Source organism: Nerophis ophidion, linkage group LG09 (assembly GCF_033978795.1).
Source record: "Nerophis ophidion isolate RoL-2023_Sa linkage group LG09, RoL_Noph_v1.0, whole genome shotgun sequence".
Classification (NCBI taxonomy): Eukaryota; Metazoa; Chordata; class Actinopteri; order Syngnathiformes; family Syngnathidae; genus Nerophis; species Nerophis ophidion.
The window spans coordinates 76770725-76792106 of record NC_084619.1 but is presented as its reverse complement, the minus strand read 5'-3'; the positions used below and the strand labels follow the sequence as shown (position 1 = coordinate 76792106).

Genomic DNA, 21382 nt, shown 5'->3' with positions numbered 1-21382 from the left:
CTGCTCACCTCAGACAACAATAACAACAACAATAATAATAATTGATTGACTATTTAATTCATGAACATCACTTCCAGTCCCAGCAAGACTGAAGTCTCCTTTGGTTCTAGGCCAACAAGAAGGTGACGTCGTTAGAGAAGGAACCGGCTGCATTTCTTAGAACAGAATCAGCGTTTTCACCACTTCTTTACACCAGGGGGGCGGAGTCAGACAGTCATGTGACCATATATGTCCGTCAGTCTTTTGTGGTCCTTAAGTTTGTCCTGCTCAGTCGTCCAAGGCCAGCGTGTTGAGCTCCTCGTCTAGATCTTCTAGATCCTCTCCAGTGAACAAGTTCTCATCCACCGGTACGTCCTCTTCCTCCTCCTCCTCCTCCTCCTCCTCACCCCCTGGTGGGACGTTGGCTTCGGTGCCACCACAAGCTCCGTTCAACTGCTCTGTGGGCACAAAAGTCACTTTGACTTTCTTTGTCTTCACTTAATGTAAAGTATCAGTAGAGAGTAAAAGCAAGTTGACTTCATTCAATGTTTACTTACCGTATTTCCTTGAATTGCCGCCGGGTATATAGTATCACCTGCCTAGAATTTCCGCCGGGTCAAACTCGTTTCGCCAAATAATTAGCATATGTGTAGAATTTCTGCCGGGTCAAACTCGTCACGTCACGAGTGACACTTCAACTGTCATCATTTTCAAAATGGAGGAGGCTGATTTTAATCATTTGAAATCGCATAAAAGGTAGAAGATTAAGAACTATTCAGTAGGATTTAAGGTCCAAGCTATTGAATATGCTAAAAAGAACAGTAAGCAGCTATGTTTTCTTAATATACCGTAGCTGCGTGTGTCAAATATGAGTCATTAAATGACTCCCGCCTCCTGGTGGTAGAGGGCGCTAGTGATCCTTCTTGCGACTACTCGGCTGCAGAAGAAGTGACAACAAGCAGCAAGAGTGAGCAGCGATCGTTTATTTTTTCCTCTCGCTTGCACTTTTAACATGGAGGATTACATATCTAAAATAAAACAGTTTTCTAAACTGGACTTTCAATCAAAGCAGGAAGTAATAAAGGAAGATCTCCATTGAGACAGAGAGACTTTTAAAACTGAAGAAAGATAAGGAAGACTTCTATAAACAAGTTATCAATGCTTTTGATCAGAAGGAGCTGCGCATGGACTTTAAGTAAAGGTAAGACCATTAAAACGTTTTTTTAATAAATGTTCTTTTTATGATGGTATCCTTACATCACACTCAAATTTATAAGCGCAGGCCTAAATTTATAGCATGACTTTGGTAAGTGCCGGAGTGAGAAGAGGTTTTAAATTAATTAGCGCCCCGGCGGCAATTCAAGGAAATAGGGTATATAGCCCAAAATCACCAGCGTCTAAAAGGGCTGCACAAGCCACACCCACATGGTGTCCATTAAACATATCAATTGTATTTATAATCCACAAAGTATATGAAAACGTTGTCTAAACGTCAACATTCAGTCGGCCGTTTTGATTATTCCACTCCAAACACCTTGGGTAATTTTTGTAGATTCTACATCAGAGTAGTCACACTTCTGCACTCTTACCGTATTATTAGGCAGTCATACCGGAAATATGCAAACATTGTAAATATGTGCTGTTCATCATTCATGTGTTTTTATGCATTCTAAATGGTAAATAAATATCTAACAATTGAGTCAAAAGATGGAGGGAGCTGTCATTGTACTCTCTAAAAACATAAATACCAACAATATTCCATTTCCATGTGGTGACCTGAAAATGAACCAAATAGGAGTAATAGTGTTATTACAAGCGCTAACGCAGACGGACTATTTTAGTGGTGTGTCGATAGCAGTGAGCTTATGCTGCTTGGTCTTAAACGTGCTAAAAGTACATACTAAATTATAATTGATGCATCTCTCACCTGCTAGTAGATTATATATTGTATCATTATGTTATTGTGGTTAGTTTGTATGTTTAGCACCTAGCAATGCTGCTAATGCTATAGTGTCACAATAAAGCTACATCTGTTTAGCACTCGGCGGCTAAAAACTTATTGCTCATCCTCTTTGTGTTCGGGTTCAAAAATGTAATGTTCTGCATCATAATTTGTCCCAAAGTAACTGCTGTTGGCTCTCACAAAGTCTGAAGTCAGGTGAATTATATTTATATAGCGCTTTTCTTAGTGACTCAAAGCACTTTTACATAGTGAAAGCCAATATGTAAGTTCAATTTAAAGCCGTGTGGGTGGCACTGGCAGCAGATGTCTTGCCCAAGGACACAACGGCAGTGACTAGGATGGTGGAAGCGGGGATTGAACCTGGAACCCTCTACTTCTAAGAGTAGTTTTTATGCAACATACTTTTACTTGAGTATATTTATAGAGAAGAAACGCTACTTTTACTCCGCTCCAATTATCTACATTCAGCTCGCTACTTGCTACTTTTTTTATCGATCTATTAATGTTTGTTTTGGTTTTTCAAAGTAGGATCTAGCATGTCTGCCTTTCACCAATCACATGCAGTCACGGGTGACCGTGGACCAATCAAACAGAGCCAGGCGGTCACATGACTACCATGAATTGATGAAGGTGGACCCCGACTTAAACAAGTTGAACAACTTATTGGGGTGTTACCATTTAGTGGTCAACTGTAGGGAATATGTACTGTACTGTGCAATCTACTAATAAAAGTTTCAATCATAAGTGTAAAGGAAAAAAGACACTTTTTATTTCAACCGTACTTCCCGTCAAAAGCCTAAAGACTGATCGCACAGTTCCTGTCTTCACAATAAAAGCGCCGCTCCATCGCGCCTGCGCTAACAAAATAAGAGTCTCCGCAAGCCAGCGCAAAGAAGCTAGCAAGCTACGGAGTTTACTGCCAATGTATTTCTTGTAAAGTGTATAAAACAATATGGAAGCTGGACAAATAAGATGCCAAAAACCAACCACTTTCATGTGGTATTAGACAGGAAGGAGGAACTTTTTTTCTCCTTCATTTGAAAATGTGGACGTCTGATTCCAATCAATGCAAGTCATCAGAATCAGGTAATACACCAACTTATATTCTTGTCTTCATGAAAGATAGGAATCTATATGTGTTACACATGCATGTATATTCATTAAAACACCTTTAACATGTCAACAAAAACGGCAAAATAGATAAATACAAATTATATACTATATGTAAATGTATGTATATATATATATATATATATATACACATATATATATATATGTGTGTATATATATATATATCTTATATATATATGTGTGTGTATATATATATATATATATATATATATATATGATATGTGTGTATATGATATGTGTATATATATATATATATATATATATGTATATGTGTATATATGTGTGTATATATATATATATATATATATATATATAATGATATGTGTGTGTATGTATATATGAGGTAGATCACCTCGACTTGGTCATTTATTAAGTAATTAACGTTGAACAACTTATTGGGGTGTTAGCATTTAGTGGTCAATTGTAGGGAATATGTACTGTACTGTGCAATCTACTAATAAAAGTATCAATCAATCATTGAAATCCTACTGGGCCTCGTTGATGTCAAGTTATTGTGGCTCAATGTGCCTTATTTTTTATTTTATTTTAATGTACAAATTTTTAATATATATTATTGTTTTAGCTGCTTAAGAGACTTCCCTGGCTCTGAATTTGCTCATTGCTATTTTTATGTTTTATTTGTTGCCGTAATCATTAAACCAACAGGTTACTCATCAGTTACTCAGTACTTGAGTAGTTTTTTCACAACATACTTTTTACTTTTACTCAAGTAAATATTTGAGTGACTATTCCTTACTTTTACTTGAGTAATAAATCTCTAAAGTAACAGAACTCTTACTTGAGTACAATTTGTGGCTACTTTACCCACCTCTGATCATGACGACAGAGGACATCCCTGAGTCGTCATGACGACAGAGGACATGCCTGAGTCGTCATGACGACAGAGGACATCCCTGAGTCGTCATGACGACAGAGGACATGCCTGAGTCGTCATGACGACAGAGGACATCCCTGAGTCGTCATGACGACAGAGGACATGCCTGAGTCGTCATGACGACAGAGGACATCCCTGAGTCGTCATGACGACTCAGAGGACATCCCTGAGTCGTCATGACGACAGAGGACATGCCTGAGTCGTCATGACGACAGAGGACATCCCTGAGTCGTCATGACGACAGAGGACATGCCTGAGTCGTCATGACGACAGAGGACATCCCTGAGTCGTCATGACGACTCAGAGGACATCCCTGAGTCGTCATGACGACAGAGGACATGCCTGAGTCGTCATGACGACAGAGGACATGCCTGAGTCGTCATGACAACAGTTGACATCCCTGAGTCCCCCCCCAAAGTGCACTTCCCCTGTGAGGATTACTTACCATGGTCCTGAGCCACCATGGGAGTCTTGGTCCTGGAGGAGAAGCGGTCCCTGGCAGCCACAGTTATACCTGTGTCGTCCACCTCCTGAGGGACGAAGCGGGACAGGTCTATGTCCTGGACCTGGACCTGGGAGTTGTGGGTCTGAAGGTGAGATGCAAGACCATCAAGCATGAAGACATCCAGCACAACAACAACATCATCATCATCATCATCATGCATCACCTCTTCCTCCTCATCCTCCTCCTCCTCATCCTCGTTGGCATATCGGGCGTCGAGCGCCTCCTCGTCATCGTCGTCCACAAGCTCGGGTCGGAACTCAAAGACCTCGCGACCGCTGACCTGCGGGCCACGTGCTGACATCAGAGGTGTGCTGGGACAATCATGGTGGTAAGCAGCAACTCACCACCAGCGACCTGCCGGCCTTGAAGTCCGCCTTCTTCTTCTCCATCTCCTCCCTCGCTTTCTCCACCTGTCAGAGCTCACCTGTAACCCCTGCACACCTGTCACCACCTGTCATCACCTGTCACACCTTGTCCTGCCTCTTCCTCCTCTTCCACGCCAGGAAGGTCTCCAGAGTGATGCGGGTCACGCTGGGACCCAGTGCTGAGCGCTGGTGGGGAGACCACAGGAACACCATCTTTATCACGCTCTCTACTTTAAACACCTGTAGCACCCAGTGCTGAGCGCTGGTGGGGAGACCACAGGAACACCATCTTTATCTCTCTACTTTAAACACCTGTAGCACCCAGTGCTGAGTGCTGGTGGGGAGACCACAGGAACACCATCTTTATCACGCTCTCTACTTTAAACACCTGTAGCACCCAGTGCTGAGCGCTGGTGGGGAGACCACAGGAACACCATCTTTATCTCTCTACTTTAAACACCTGTAGCACCCAGTGCTGAGCGCTGGTGGGGAGACCACAGGAACACCATCTTTATCACGCTCTCTACTTTAAACACCTGTAGCACCCAGTGCTGAGCGCTGGTGGGGAGACCACAGGAACACCATCTTTATCACGCTCTCTACTTTAAACACCTGTAGCACCCAGTGCTGAGTGCTGGTGGGGAGACCACAGGAACACCATCTTTATCTCTCTACTTTAAACACCTGTAGCACCCAGTGCTGAGCGCTGGTGGGGAGACCACAGGAACACCATCTTTATCACGCTCTCTACTTTAAACACCTGTAGCACCCAGTGCTGAGTGCTGGTAGGGAGACCACAGGAACACCATCTTTATCACGCTCTCTACTTTAAACACCTGTAGCACCCAGTGCTGAGTGCTGGTGGGGAGACCACAGGAACACCATCTTTATCACGCTCTCTACTTTAAACACCTGTAGCACCCAGTGCTGAGTGCTGGTGGGGAGACCACAGGAACACCATCTTTATCTCTTTCTCTACTTTAAACACCTGTAGCACCCAGTGCTGAGCGCTGGTGGGGAGACCACAGGAACACCATCTTTATCACGCTCTCTACTTTAAAAACCTGTAGCACCCAGTGCTGAGTGCTGGTGGGGAGACCACAGGAACACCATCTTTATCACGCTCTCTACTTTAAACACCTGTAGCACCCAGTGCTGAGTGCTGGTGGGGAGACCACAGGAACACCATCTTTATCACGCTCTCTACTTTAAACACCTGTAGCACCCAGTGCTGAGCGCTGGTGGGGAGACCACAGGAACACCATCTTTATCACGCTCTCTACTTTAAACACCTGTAGCACCCAGTGCTGAGCGCTGGTGGGGAGACCACAGGAACACCATCTTTATCACGCTCTCTACTTTAAACACCTGTAGCACCCAGTGCTGAGTGCTGGTGGGGAGACCACAGGAACACCATCTTTATCTCTCTACTTTAAACACCTGTAGCACCCAGTGCTGAGCGCTGGTGGGGAGACCACAGGAACACCATCTTTATCACGCTCTCTACTTTAAACACCTGTAGCACCCAGTGCTGAGTGCTGGTAGGGAGACCACAGGAACACCATCTTTATCACGCTCTCTACTTTAAACACCTGTAGCACCCAGTGCTGAGTGCTGGTGGGGAGACCACAGGAACACCATCTTTATCACGCTCTCTACTTTAAACACCTGTAGCACCCAGTGCTGAGTGCTGGTGGGGAGACCACAGGAACACCATCTTTATCTCTTTCTCTACTTTAAACACCTGTAGCACCCAGTGCTGAGCGCTGGTGGGGAGACCACAGGAACACCATCTTTATCACGCTCTCTACTTTAAAAACCTGTAGCACCCAGTGCTGAGTGCTGGTGGGGAGACCACAGGAACACCATCTTTATCACGCTCTCTACTTTAAACACCTGTAGCACCCAGTGCTGAGTGCTGGTGGGGAGACCACAGGAACACCATCTTTATCACGCTCTCTACTTTAAACACCTGTAGCACCCAGTGCTGAGTGCTGGTGGGGAGACCACAGGAACACCATCTTTATCTCTCTACTTTAAACACCTGTAGCACCCAGTGCTGAGCGCTGGTGGGGAGACCACAGGAACACCATCTTTATCACGCTCTCTACTTTAAACACCTGTAGCACCCAGTGCTGAGCGCTGGTGGGGAGACCACAGGAACACCATCTTTATCTCTCTACTTTAAACACCTGTAGCACCCAGTGCTGAGCGCTGGTGGGGAGACCACAGGAACACCATCTTTATCACGCTCTCTACTTTAAACACCTGTAGCACCCAGTGCTGAGCGCTGGTGGGGAGACCACAGGAGAGGTTGGAACACCTGTGGCGGACAGATTTATCTCTCTCTGTACTTTAAACACCTGTAGCAGCCATCCTGATCCCTCTACTTTAAACACCTGTAGCGATGTAACGGCCATGTTTGAGAGCCCTTCTTTACCCCTCTCTCTATTTTAAACACCTGTAGCGATGTAACGGCCATGTTTGATGCCCTTCTTTACCTCTCTCTCTGTTTTAAACACCTGTAGCGATGTAACGGCCATGTTTGATGCCCTTCTTAATCTCTATTTTAAACACCTGTAGCGATGGAGCAGCCATCTTTGATGCCCTTCTTAATCTCTATTTTAAACACCTGTAGCGATCTAATGGCCATGTTTGATGCCCTTCTTTACCCCTCTCTCTATTTTAAACACCTGTAGCGATGTAACGGCCATGTTTGATGCCCTTCTTTACCCCTCTCTCTATTTTAAACACCTGTAGCGATGTTACGGCCATGTTTGATGCCCTTCTTTACCCCTCTCTCTATTTTAAACACCTGTAGCGATGTAACGGCCATGTTTGATGCCCTTCTTTACCCCTCTCTCTATTTTAAACACCTGTAGCGATGTAACGGCCATGTTTGATGCCCTTCTTTACCTCTCTCTCTATTTTAAACACCTGTAGCGATGTAACGGCCATGTTTGAGAGCCCTTCTTTACCCCTCGCTCTATTTTAAACACCTGTAGCGATGGAGCAGCCATCTTTGATGCCCTTCTTTATCTCTCTCTATTTTAAAACACCTGTACCGATGTAACGGCCATGTTTGATGCCCTTCTTTATGTCTCTCTCTATTTTAAACACCTGTAGCGATGTAACGGCCATGTTTGATGCCCTTCTTTACCTCTCTCTCTATTTTAAACACCTGTAGCGATGTAACGGACATGTTTGATGCCCTTCTTTACCTCTCTCTATTTTAAACACCTGTAGCGATGTAACGGCCATGTTTGATGCCCTTCTTTACCCCTCTCTATTTTAAACACCTGTAGCGATGTAACGGCCATGTTTGATGCCCTTCTTTACCCCTCGCTCTATTTTAAACACCTGTAGCGATGTAACGGCCATGTTTGATGCCCTTCTTTACCTCTCTCTCTATTTTAAACACCTGTAGCGATGTAACGGCCATGTTTGATGCCCTTCTTTACCCCTCGCTCTATTTTAAACACCTGTAGCGATGTAACGGCCATGTTTGATGCCCTTCTTTACCTCTCTCTCTATTTTAAACACCTGTAGCGATGTAACGGCCATGTTTGATGCCCTTCTTTACCTCTCTCTCTATTAGCTCCTCCATAGAGATTTCCTCCTCTTTCTCCTCCTTCTTCTTGTCTTTCTTCAGCACGAAGCCGGGCGGCAGGGCATGGCGGTACATGCAGGTGTCGCCCCCTGCTGGGCACACCCAGAACCAGCCATATTTGTTGTTCTCAATGGCCTCCAGGAAGAATTTACACACCTGTGCAAAATCAAAGCAGGTGTGTAGTTATGTGAAGAGCACGTTATATTATGTAAGTTTATTATATTATGTAAGTATGTTATATTATGTAAGTATGTTATATTGTGTATGTTATATTATGTAAGTATGCTATATTATGTGAGTATGTTATAATATGTATGTTATATTATGTAAGTATGTTATATTATGTAAGTGTGTTATATTATGTGAGTATGTTATATTATGTAAGTATGTTATATTATGTGAGTATGTTATACTATGTATGTTATATTATGTAAGTATGTTATACCTTATGTTCACATGTTATGTAAGTATGTTATATCATGTTCACATGTTATGTAAGTATTATGTAGCTGATGTTCACATGTTATGTAAGTATGTTATATCTCATGTTCATATGTTATAGTATGTAAGTATGTTATATCATGTTCACATGTTATAGTATGTAAGTATGTTATATCATGTTCACATGTTATAGTATGTAAGTATGTTATATCTCATGTTCATATGTTATAGTATGTAAGTATGTTATATCATGTTCACATGTTATAGTATGTAAGTATGTTATATCATGTTCACATGTTATAGTATGTAAGTATGTTGTATTATGTTCACATGTTATATTATGTAAGTATGTTGTATCATGTTCACATGTTATAGTATGTAAGTATGTTATATCATGTTCACATGTTATAGTATGTAAGTATGTTATATCATGTTCACATGTTATAGTATGTAAGTATGTTATATCGCATGTTCACATGTTATAGTATGTAAGTATGTTATATCATGTTCACATGTTATAGTATGTAAGTATGTTATATCATGTTCACATGTTATAGTATGTAAGTATGTTTTATCATGTTCACATGTTATAGTATGTAAGTATGTTATATCGCATGTTCACATGTTATAGTATGTATGTTATATCATGTTCACATGTTATAGCATGTAAGTATGTTGTATCATGTTCACATGTTATGTAAGTATTATGTAGCTGATGTTCACATGTTATGTAAGTATGTTATATCTCATGTTCATATGTTATAGTATGTAAGTATGTTATATCATGTTCACATGTTATAGTATGTAAGTATGTTATATCATGTTCACATGTTATAGTATGTAAGTATGTTATATCTCATGTTCATATGTTATAGTATGTAAGTATGTTATATCATGTTCACATGTTATAGTATGTAAGTATGTTATATCATGTTCACATGTTATAGTATGTAAGTATGTTATATCTCATGTTCATATGTTATAGTATGTAAGTATGTTATATCATGTTCACATGTTATAGTATGTAAGTATGTTATATCATGTTCACATGTTATAGTATGTAAGTATGTTATATCTCATGTTCATATGTTATAGTATGTAAGTATGTTATATCATGTTCACATGTTATAGTATGTAAGTATGTTATATCATGTTCACATGTTATAGTATGTAAGTATGTTGTATTATGTTCACATGTTATATTATGTAAGTATGTTGTATCATGTTCACATGTTATAGTATGTAAGTATGTTATATCATGTTCACATGTTATAGTATGTAAGTATGTTATATCATGTTCACATGTTATAGTATGTAAGTATGTTATATCGCATGTTCACATGTTATAGTATGTAAGTATGTTATATCATGTTCACATGTTATAGTATGTAAGTATGTTATATCATGTTCACATGTTATAGTATGTAAGTATGTTATATCATGTTCACATGTTATAGTATGTAAGTATGTTATATCATGTTCACATGTTATAGTATGTAAGTATGTTATATCGCATGTTCACATGTTATAGTATGTAAGTATGTTATATCATGTTCACATGTTATAGCATGTAAGTATGTTGTATCATGTTCACATGTTATAGTATGTAAGTATGTTGTATCATGTTCACGTTATAGTAAGTAAGTATGTTGTATCATGTTCACATGTTATAGTATGTAAGTATGTTATATCATGTTCACATGTTATAGTATGTAAGTATTTTATATCATGTTCACATGTTATAGTATGTAAGTATGTTACATTCACATGTTATTTTTGTATGTTGCAATGTTCACATGTTATAGTATGTAAGTATGTTATATCATGTTCACATGTTATAGTATGTAAGTATGTTATATCATGTTCACATGTTATAGTATGTACTGTAAGTATGTTATATCATGTTCACATGTTATAGTATGTATGTTATATCATGTTCACATGTTATAGTATGTAAGTATGTTATATCATGTTCACATGTTATAGTATGTATGTATGTATGTTATATCATGTTCACATGTTATAGTATGTAAGTATGTTATATCATGTTCACATGTTATAGTATGTATGTATGCATGTTATATCATGTTCACATGTTATAGTATGTAAGTATGTTATATCGCATGTTCACATGTTATAGTATGTAAGTATGTTGTATCATGTTCACATGTTATAGTATGTAAGTATGTTATATCATGTTCACATGTTATATTATGTAAGTAATATCATGTTCACATGTTATAGTATGTAAGTATGTTGTATCATGTTCACATGTTATAGTATGTAAGTATGTTATATCATGTTCACATGTTATAGTATGTAAGTATGTTATATCGCATGGTCACATGTTATAGTATGTAAGTATGTTATATCATGTTCACATGTTATAGTATGTAAGTATGTTATATCATTTTCACATGTTATAGTATGTAAGTAATATCATGTTCACATGTTATAGTATGTAAGTATGTTATATCGCATGTTCACATGTTATAGTATGTAAGTATGTTATATCATGTTCACATGTTATAGTATGTAAGTATGTTATCGCATGTTCACATGTTATAGTATGTAAGTATGTTGTATCATGTTCACATGTTATAGTATGTAAGTATGTTGTATCATGTTCACATGTTATAGTATGTAAGTATGTTATATCATGTTCACATGTTATAGTATGTAAGTATGTTATATCATGTTCACATGTTATAGTATGTATGTTATATCGCATGTTCACATGTTATAGTATGTAAGTATGTTATATCATGTTCACATGTTATAGTATGTAAGTATGTTGTATCATGTTCACATGTTATAGTATGTAAGTATGTTGTATCATGTTCACATGTTATAGTATGTAAGTATGTTGTATCATGTTCACATGTTATAGTATGTAAGTATGTTGTATCATGTTCACATGTTATAGTATGTAAGTATGTTATATCATGTTCACATGTTATAGTATGTATGTTATATCGCATGTTCACATGTTATAGTATGTAAGTATGTTATATCATGTTCACATGTTATAGTATGTAAGTATGTTGTATCATGTTCACATGTTATAGTATGTAAGTATGTTATATCATGTTCACATGTTATAGTATGTAAGTATGTTGTATCATGTTCACATGTTATAGTATGTATGTTATATCGCATGTTCACATGTTATAGTATGTAAGTATGTTATATCATGTTCACATGTTATAGTATGTATGTTATATCGCATGTTCACATGTTATAGTATGTAAGTATGTTATATCATGTTCACATGTTATAGTATGTAAGTATGTTGTATCATGTTCACATGTTATAGTATGTAAGTATGTTGTATCATGTTCACATGTTATATTATGTAAGTATGTTATATCATGTTCACATGTTATAGTATGTAAGTATGTTATATCGCATGTTCACATGTTATAGTATGTAAGTATGTTATATCGCATGTTCACATGTTATAGTATGTAAGTATGTTGTATCATGTTCACATGTTATAGTATGTAAGTATGTTATATCGCATGTTCACATGTTATAGTATGTAAGTATGTTATATCGCATGTTCACATGTTATAGTATGTAAGTATGTTGTATCATGTTCACATGTTATAGTATGTAAGTATGTTATATCGCATGTTCACATGTTATAGTATGTAAGTATGTTATATCGCATGTTCACATGTTATAGTATGTAAGTATGTTGTATCATGTTCACATGTTATAGTATGTAAGTATGTTATATCGCATGTTCACATGTTATAGTATGTAAGTATGTTACATTCACATGTTATGTTTGTATGTTGTAATGTTCACATGTTATATGTTCTTGAATCCTGGTGTTGTTTCCTGAACAAAACAAAGTTGCTCCCCTTTCATCCACATGAGAACCGATCAAGAACCGCACATTGAAGTAGAACCCTAAGCATCTTCTCAGTGAGTCTACTTGAGGTGTGTGCCTCTGAGGACTTGAAGTCCACCTGTGAGTACTTGGAGGTGTACTGTGATCAACATTTGAAACGGGTCTTACGATCTGAGTTTTGACTTTCTTGTCAGCCTCGCCGTGCTTCTTGTTGACCACCTCCTCCAGCTTCTTCTCGTCCCAGTTGTCCATGGTGTCTAGGCCGGGACAGGACTCCATTGTTATCCTTCATTCTGCACGGCCAGACGCCGGGCTCACCTTTCTCCAGCTCCTCGTCCCTCTGGTCCACGTAGACGCTCTTCTTCTCGCACTTCCTCTCCATGGACAGGTCGTGGCTGAACTTGCACTTGTCCCCTTTGGTGCACTGGCCCTGCTTGAAGAAGGCGCACAGCACCGACTTGGGATCCACGCCTGAAGGACACAAAAGAGTTGAAGAAGAAGAAGAAGAAAGACTTGGAGGTCCTCCAAACATCAAGCAGGTGAGGAACCTTTGCTGACTTTCTGAGCGGCGACTACGGGCTTGAAGAGCTCATTGAGCTCATCCAACTCTTTCTTCTTGTCCGTCTTCTTGGCGGTCTTGTCACCCTCCACCTGAGACGCACACACATGGTCTTCTCCTCTACGTCCTAGCAGAAGAAGAAGTGTCGACCTCACCTGTCGGACGTTTTGCGGTCCAGATTTCACTTGCTGTGTCACGTTCTTGATGAACTTTTGTTGTTTGGCCCCTTTCTTGTTCTTCAAGCCAAACGTTTTGTCCTGCAGTGAAAACATATTCCATGAAGGCCACAGAGAGAAGGTTTCTACTCAAGATGTCCGCACAATTTACAATTGTAATTGACACCACTGACTTAAACCTTTGCTAAGCCACACATTACACCTCATTTTATTTGCTCTTCTACACGCCGAGTACATTTTATTATTATTTTACACTCCTAGTACATTTGATTATGTTTTTACTCGACAGGTACATTTTATTTGCTCTTCTACACGCCGAGTACATTTTAGTTTTTTACATGTTAGGTACATTTTATTTTGTTTTTTACTCATCAGGTATATTTTATTTTGTCTTCTACAAGTCAGGTACATTTTATTTAGTTTTTTACACGTCAGATACATTTTATTTTGTATTTTTACACATTAGGTACATTTTATTTTTTATTTTTACACATTAGGTACATTTTATTTTTTATTTTACCTGTCAGGTACAATCTTAGATCTTTAACACATCATGTACATTTTATTTTGTTATTACCAGAATAAATACACTGTATTATTTTTATTTTTTTTTACACATCAGGTACATTTTATTTTGTTAATTACCTGAACAGGTAAATCTTTTTATGATTATTTTTTCAAACGGTAGTTACATTTGATTTCTTTATTTGCCCGAAGAAGGCAGCCAACATACTCAAGGACCCGTGCCACCCCAGCACAGCCACTTCCAACCATGCGAACCCACACAAATAGACTCAAGAACAGTTTCTACCCCCGGGACATAACTGCACTAAACGCAGCTGGAATGTAAAAAAAGAAATAAAATACAAATAAAAACACCCTCATGTGCAAGATGAGGAAGCCACGATCTGGACTGTGTAATGAGTGGTCACATGCCAACTGGACAACATTTACCATGTGTATTTACATATTTAATCCAGAATAAAAAGCCTGCACAGCACAGGAAGTAAGAACTACTGACTCCCAGCCACTCAGCACACTGGGAACCAGCATTATTCCTCTCTAGTCAGTTTACTAGTCACTTTATACTTTTTATTGTCTCCTTTTTTACATTCCTCTTAGAGTGGTCTTAGGCCATATTGTACATTACATATTGTGTTCTTTCTGTATATTGTGTGGTTTCTTCTTTATTAAATGCAAAACACCTCAGGGAAGCAACCTAAAATGTGTTGGGCCTGTTCATGTACATGCACAATGACAATATAGATCATTCATTCATTTATATACACGTCGAGTACATTTTATTGACCTTTTTACACGTTAGGTCCATTTGATTGTGTCTTCTACACGTGAGGTACATTATATTTATATTGTTTTCCAGTCAAGTACAATTGATTTGGTTTTATTACACGTCAAGTACAAACATTTAGTATTTCTAGTCGTCACGTACAAATAATTGATTTATTTTGGTACACTTGGTGCATAACGACGACAATTCCATCTTTCCATCCATTTCCTACCGCTTGTCCCTATCGGGGTACTTGGTTTATTGCGGGGGTTTCAGTGTAGTGACGTCATTCCATTCATTTCCTACCGCTTGTCCCTATCGGGGTACTTCATTTATTACGGGGGTCTCAGTGTAGTGACGTCATTCCATCCATTTCCTACCGCTTGTCCCTATCGGGGTACTTCATTTATTACAAGGGTCTCAGTGTAGTGACGTCATTCCATCCATTTCCTACCGCTTGTCCCTATCGGGGTACTTGGTTTATTACGCAGGGCTCAATGTAGTGACGTCATTCCATCCATTTCCTACCGCTTGTCCCTATCGGGGTACTTCATTTATTACGGGGGTCTCAGTGTAGTGACGTCATTCCATCCATTTCCTACCGCTTGTCCCTATCGGGGTACTTGGTTTATTACGGGGGTCTCAGTGTAGTGACGTCATTCCATCCATTTCCTACCGCTTGTCCCTATCGGGGTACTTGGTTTATTACGGGGGCTCAGTGTAGTGACGTCATTCCATCCATTTCCTACCGCTTGTCCCTATCGGGGTACTTGGTTTATTACGGGGTTCTCAGTGTAGTGACGTCATAGTAGCGCGGGACTGGGTGTAGTGACGTCATCGGCGTGCCAGCAGGGCCTCCTGGTCGCCAACAAGCTACTTTCCTCGACGCAGAATGATGTTTGTGCCATGAAGTGAATAGGAAAGTAAACATTTGCTGATAGTTTCTTAGCGTAAATGAGTGATGTTGTGTCCTGTTAGCTCCGATGCTAGCTAGCTACATGCTAACTCGTGATTCCTCACCTCAATGATCTTTTCCTTCTTCTTCTCCTGCGTCTTTTTGTTCCCCGGGGGGGCAGCCGGCTTCTTCGGAGGCATGTTGGCTGAGTTGCAGGCACGCTACAGTCCCCGAGGTGTGCTAGAGAATAAAAGGAGGAAGATTTGAGGGCAAAAAAGAGGATTTGTTGCTGCTAATTGTTGCCACACTTGATGCTAGCAGTGCGCCGCGACGCCGAGGCTCCGCCCACCTCCGCCTGTGATTTGCTGACACGCAGTGACGTCACGCCGCGTGGCATGACGGGTAGTGTCGCCCATGACGACTGGAATTACGTCCAATAAACTCCTATTTAAGTCCAAATCAGCACATTAACTACTGTGCTATGTAATATACAAACACATGGTTCATTATATAACATCAACAATGTAAAATAATTCATAAATGTAATAGACTGTAATTCTACTACAGAGATGTTTTAATTATTATTGACAATCATCAGCATTACTGCGAGCTGGTGCAGTTGCAAGGTTTGCTCGGCAGGTGTCACTGTTGTGATGAAGATAAACAAACACGTTAATTGTGTCAAAAATACTTTTAATAACAAATATTTAAATGTCTATAACAAATAACCTTAATGATTAATAAACAGCACTCACAACAAAATATGTCTTTGAAATCTCAATGAATGCATCATATAAATATGTAGAATAGAATAGAATAGAATAGAATAGAATAGGGGCTTCACGGTGGCAGAGGGGTTAGTGCGTCTGGCTCACAATACGAAGGTCCTGCAGTTCTGGGTTCAAATCCAGGCTCGGGATCTTTCTGTGTGGAGTTTGCATGTTCTCCCCGTGAATGCGTGGGTTCCCTCCGGGTACTCCGGCTTCCTCCCACTTCCAAAGACATGCACCTGGGGATAGGCCCCTCCCACTTCCAAATACATGCACCTGGGGATAGGTTGATTGGCAACACTAAAATTGGCCCTAGTGTGTGAATGTGAGTGTGAATGTTGTCTGCCTATCTGTGTTGGCCCTGCGATGAGGTGGCGACTTGTCCAGGGTGTACCCCGCCTTCCGCCCGATTGTAGCTGAGATAGGCGCCAACGCCCCCCGCGACCCCGAACGGGAATAAGGGGCAGAAAATGGGTGGGGGGAGAATAGAATAAAAAGTACTTTATTGATCCCTGGGGTAAATTCGATCCACAAGATCCGCAGTCGAGGTCATCAGAACACCATCCGCACCATACACGGTGTTGATAGTGCACTGCTTCCCCTTCCTGAGGCGGCGTATGGTGGTCCAGAATCGCTTCGAAGCCGTCCGGAAGTCATTTTCATGGCTTCCCCGAACTCCTCCCATGTCCGAGTTTTTGCCTCCGCGACCGCTAAAGCTGCACACCGCTTGGCCCGTCGGTACCTGTCCACTGCCTCCGGAGTCCTATGAGCCAAAAGAACCCGATAGGACTCCTTCTTCAGCTTGACGGCATCCCTCACCGCTGGTGTCCACCAACGGGTTCTGGGATTACCGCCACGACAGGCACCAACAACCTTGCGGCCACAGCTCCTATCAGCCGCCTCGACAATAGAGGTTCGGAACATGGTCCACTCGGACTCAATGTCCCGCCCCTCCCTCGTGACATGTTCAAAGTTCTTCCGGAGGTGGGAATTGAAACTCTCTCTGACAGGAGACTCTGCCAGACATTCCCAGCAGACCCTCACAATGCGCTTGTTCCTCGGCCTGGGAACTTTGCTTTTGTTTATGCTGTACTACTTGCTACATGCTTGTGCTACATGCTACTTACTATGACCACACAGCTACCTTGCCTTGCCAGGCTGATGATTGTTTTGACCACGCCACGTAAGATGTTTCTTTGTATTTATGCCTCAGTGCAAGTTGGTGGTTTTTGCACCATAGATAGTATCTTTTGTTTCGTTTGTATGCAGCCATGCCATCGTGCTGTTTTTGTTTTCTGGAGTGTAGTCTAGTTTTTATCCCCCATTGAGCGTGTCCTTTGTTTGGTCTGTTTTCTATTATAGTGTGTAAATAATTTCATCATGTACCCAAATTCACGCCTGGAAACTCCCAAATTCCCTCTGCGTCGAAGAAGCAAAACAAATCTAAGTCATAGTCCTGACAGTTTGAGAGTGCAGAATATCTGCTGATTATTGGACCTGACTACGGGGGGGAGGAGGTTCAAATATAATCATTCCGGAGAGATTTTCAACAACTGGCTTTTTCCAAGTTGGTAGCAAACATGGCGCCCTGAGAGACTTTGGACCAAGCACGCAGGTCTGTGGTTCTCAGACTGTGTTCAGCCAAGACTACCTCACAACATGGTGCCCTGAGAGACTTTGGACCAAGCACGCAGGTCTGTGGTTCTCAGACTGTGTTCAGCCAAGACTACCTCACAACATGGTGCCCTGAGAGACTTTGGACCAAGCACGCAGGTCTGTGGTTCTCAGACTGTGTTCAGCCAAGACTACCTCACAACATGGTGCCCTGAGAGACTTTGGACCAAGCACGCAGGTCTGTGGTTCTCAGACTGTGTTCAGCCAAGACTACCTCACAACATGGTGCCCTAAGAGACTTTGGACCAAGCACGCAGGTCTGTGGTTCTCAGACTGTGTTCAGCCAAGACTACCTCACAACATGGTGCCCTAAGAGACTTTGGACCAAGCACGCAGGTCTGTGGTTCCCAGACTGTGTTCAGCCAAGACTACCTCACAACATGGTGCCCTGAGAGACTTTGGACCAAGCACGCAGGTCTGTGGTTCTCAGACTGTGTTCAGCCAAGACTACCTCACAACATGGTGCCCTAAGAGACTTTGGACCAAGCACGCAGGTCTGTGGTTCTCAGACTGTGTTCAGCCAAGACTACCTCACAACATGGTGCCCTAAGAGACTTTGGACCAAGCACGCAGGTCTGTGGTTCTCAGACTGTGTTCAGCCAAGACTACCTCACAACATGGTGCCCTGAGAGACTTTGGACCAAGCACGCAGGTCTGTGGTTCTCAGACTGTGTTCAGCCAAGACTACCTCACAACAAAACTTGGCAGTCCAAGTCCCAGCATAATGACCAATGTTTGAATGCAGTAGCGTAGTAGGGTAAAGTAGAGATTAAAAACAAGGCAGGGGTTTTATTTACTGTAACAAGTATGTTTAATATTTTGGCTACTGTAGTATTACTCCATCCATCCATGTTCTACCGCTTATTCCCTTTGGGATTGCGGGGGGCGCTGGAGCCTATCTCAGCTACAATAGGGCGAAAGGCGGGGTACACCCTGGACAAGTCGCCACCTCATCACAGGGCCAACACAGATAGACAGACAACATTCACACACTAGGGACCATTTAGTGTTGCCAATCAACCTATCCCCAGGTGCATGTCTTTGGAGGTGGGAGGGGCCTATCCCCAGGTGCATGTCTTTGGAGGTGGGAGGGGCCTATCCCCAGGTGCATGTCTTTGGAGGTGGGAGGGGCCTGTCCCTAGGTGCATGTCTCTGGAGGTGGGAGGGGCCTATCCCCAGGTGCATGAATTTGGAGGTGGGAGGGGCCTATCCCCAGGTGCATGTCTCTGGAGGTGGGAGGGGCCTATCCCCAGGTGCATGACTTTGGAGGTGGGAGGGGCCTATCCCCAGGTGCATGTCTCTGGAGGTGGGAGGGGCCTATCCCCAGGTGCATGTCTCTGGAGGTGGGAGGAAGCCGGAGTAGAACCCACGCAGTCACGGGGAGAACATGCAAACTCCACACAGAAAGATCCCGAGCCTGGGATTGTACCCTGACCACTCAGGACCTTGGTATTGTGAGGCAGACGCACTAACCCCTCATCCACCGTGCCGCCCCAGCTGACAGCAGCTGCTGTTCCTAGACAGTCTGCCATCCAAGGCCAGACCTGCTCAGGCTAGTATGGCCGTTAGCTTGTAGCATTACTGTACTGTACTTTAGCAACATGTTCATAATCTACATGTAATTGATCTCCATGTTCATAATCTACATGTAATTGATCTCCATGTTCATAATCTACATGTAATTGATCTCCATGTTCATAATCTACATGTCATTGATCTCCATGTTCATAATCTACATGTAATTGATCTCCATGTTCATAATCTACATGTAATTGATCTCCATGTTCATAATCTACATGTAATTGATCTCCATGTTCATAATCTACATGTCATTGATCTCCATGTTCATAATCTACATGTAATTGATCTCCATGTTCATAATCTACATGTCATTGATCTCCATGTTCATAATCTACATGTAATTGATCTCCATGTTCATAATCTACATGTCATTGATCTCCATGTTCATAATCTACATGTCATTGATCTCCATGTTCATAATCTACATGTCATTGATCTCCATGTTCATAATCTACATGTAATTGATCTCCATGTTCATAATCTACATGTCATTGATCTCCATGTTCATAATCTACATGTAATTGATCTCCATGTTCATAATCTACATGTCATTGATCTCCATGTTCATAATCTACATGTCATTGATCTCCATGTTCATAATCTACATGTCATTGATCTCCATGTTCATAATCTACATGTGATTGATCTCCATGTTCATAATCTACATGTCATTGATCTCCATGTTCATAATATACATGTCATTGATCTCCATGTTCATAATCTACATGTCATTGATCTCCATGTTCATAATCTACATGTGATTGATCTCCATGTTCATAATCTACATGTCATTGATCTCCATGTTCATAATCTACATGTCATTGATCTCCATGTTCATAATCTACATGTCATTGATCTCCATGTTCATAATCTACATGTCATTGATCTCCATGTTCATAATCTACATGTCATTTATCTCCATGTTCATAATCTACATGTCATTGATCTCCATGTTCATAATCTACATGTCTTTGATCTCCATGTTCATAATCTACATGTCATTGATCTCCATGTTCATAATCTACATGTCATTGATCTCCATGTTCATAATCTACATGTCATTGATCTCCATGTTCATAATCTACATGTCATTGATCTCCATGTTCATAATCTACATGTCATTTATATCCATGTTCATAATCTACATGTCATTGATCTCCATGTTCATAATCTACATGTCATTGATCTACATGTTCATAATCTACATGTCATTGATCTCCATGTTCATAATCTACATGTCGTATGCAACAATTATGATATTTTATGATGTTTATGATAACTATGATAGTTATTATGTTTATGAAAATTTGATATTATATAATGTTTTATGATGTTTATGCCAATTCTGATATATTATGATGTTTATGATAATTATATGTTATGAAAAGGATCATTATAATATTGTATTATCCATAATTATATCTTATGATGTTTATGACAAGTATGATGTTTATGATAGTTACACTATTTTATGATGTTCATGATAATTGTGACATTTTATGATAATTGTGACATTTTATGATGTTCATGACAATTCTGATATTTTATGATGTTTATGACAATTATGATATTTTATGATGTTTATGACAATTATGATATTTTATGATGTTTATGACAATTATGATATTTAAGATGTTCATGATAGTTATAATATTTATGATGTTTATGATAATCATGACACAGTATGATGT

General features: G+C 40.5%; 1 protein-coding gene and 1 long non-coding RNA gene across 3 annotated transcripts; one reads left to right on the top strand and one right to left on the bottom strand.

Annotated features, from left to right (window-relative positions):
• Positions 1-35: 35 nt before the first annotated feature.
• zc3h15 (zinc finger CCCH-type containing 15) lies at positions 36-16032 on the bottom strand. Of its 2 annotated transcripts, XM_061911816.1 has the most exons (11): positions 15792-16031; positions 13463-13564; positions 13297-13399; positions 13067-13219; positions 12917-13005; positions 8422-8604; positions 4944-5024; positions 4818-4883; positions 4637-4753; positions 4414-4555; positions 36-437 (listed from the first exon to the last, which is right to left on the bottom strand). In XM_061911816.1, exons 1-11 carry the CDS (start codon positions 15864-15866, stop codon positions 268-270), a joined length of 1281 nt encoding a protein of 426 aa, XP_061767800.1. In that variant the 5' UTR covers positions 15867-16031; the 3' UTR covers positions 36-267. The 2 variants fall into 2 exon arrangements, with proteins under 2 accessions (XP_061767800.1, XP_061767799.1); XM_061911815.1 differs by having other exon boundaries at positions 13297-13564; positions 15792-16032.
• On the top strand, positions 7388-14708 carry LOC133559749 (uncharacterized). Its single transcript, XR_009808268.1, has 2 exons — positions 7388-8623; positions 12751-14708. It is a non-coding gene; the product is annotated as an uncharacterized LOC133559749 (long non-coding RNA).
• Positions 16033-21382: the final 5350 nt, after the last annotated feature.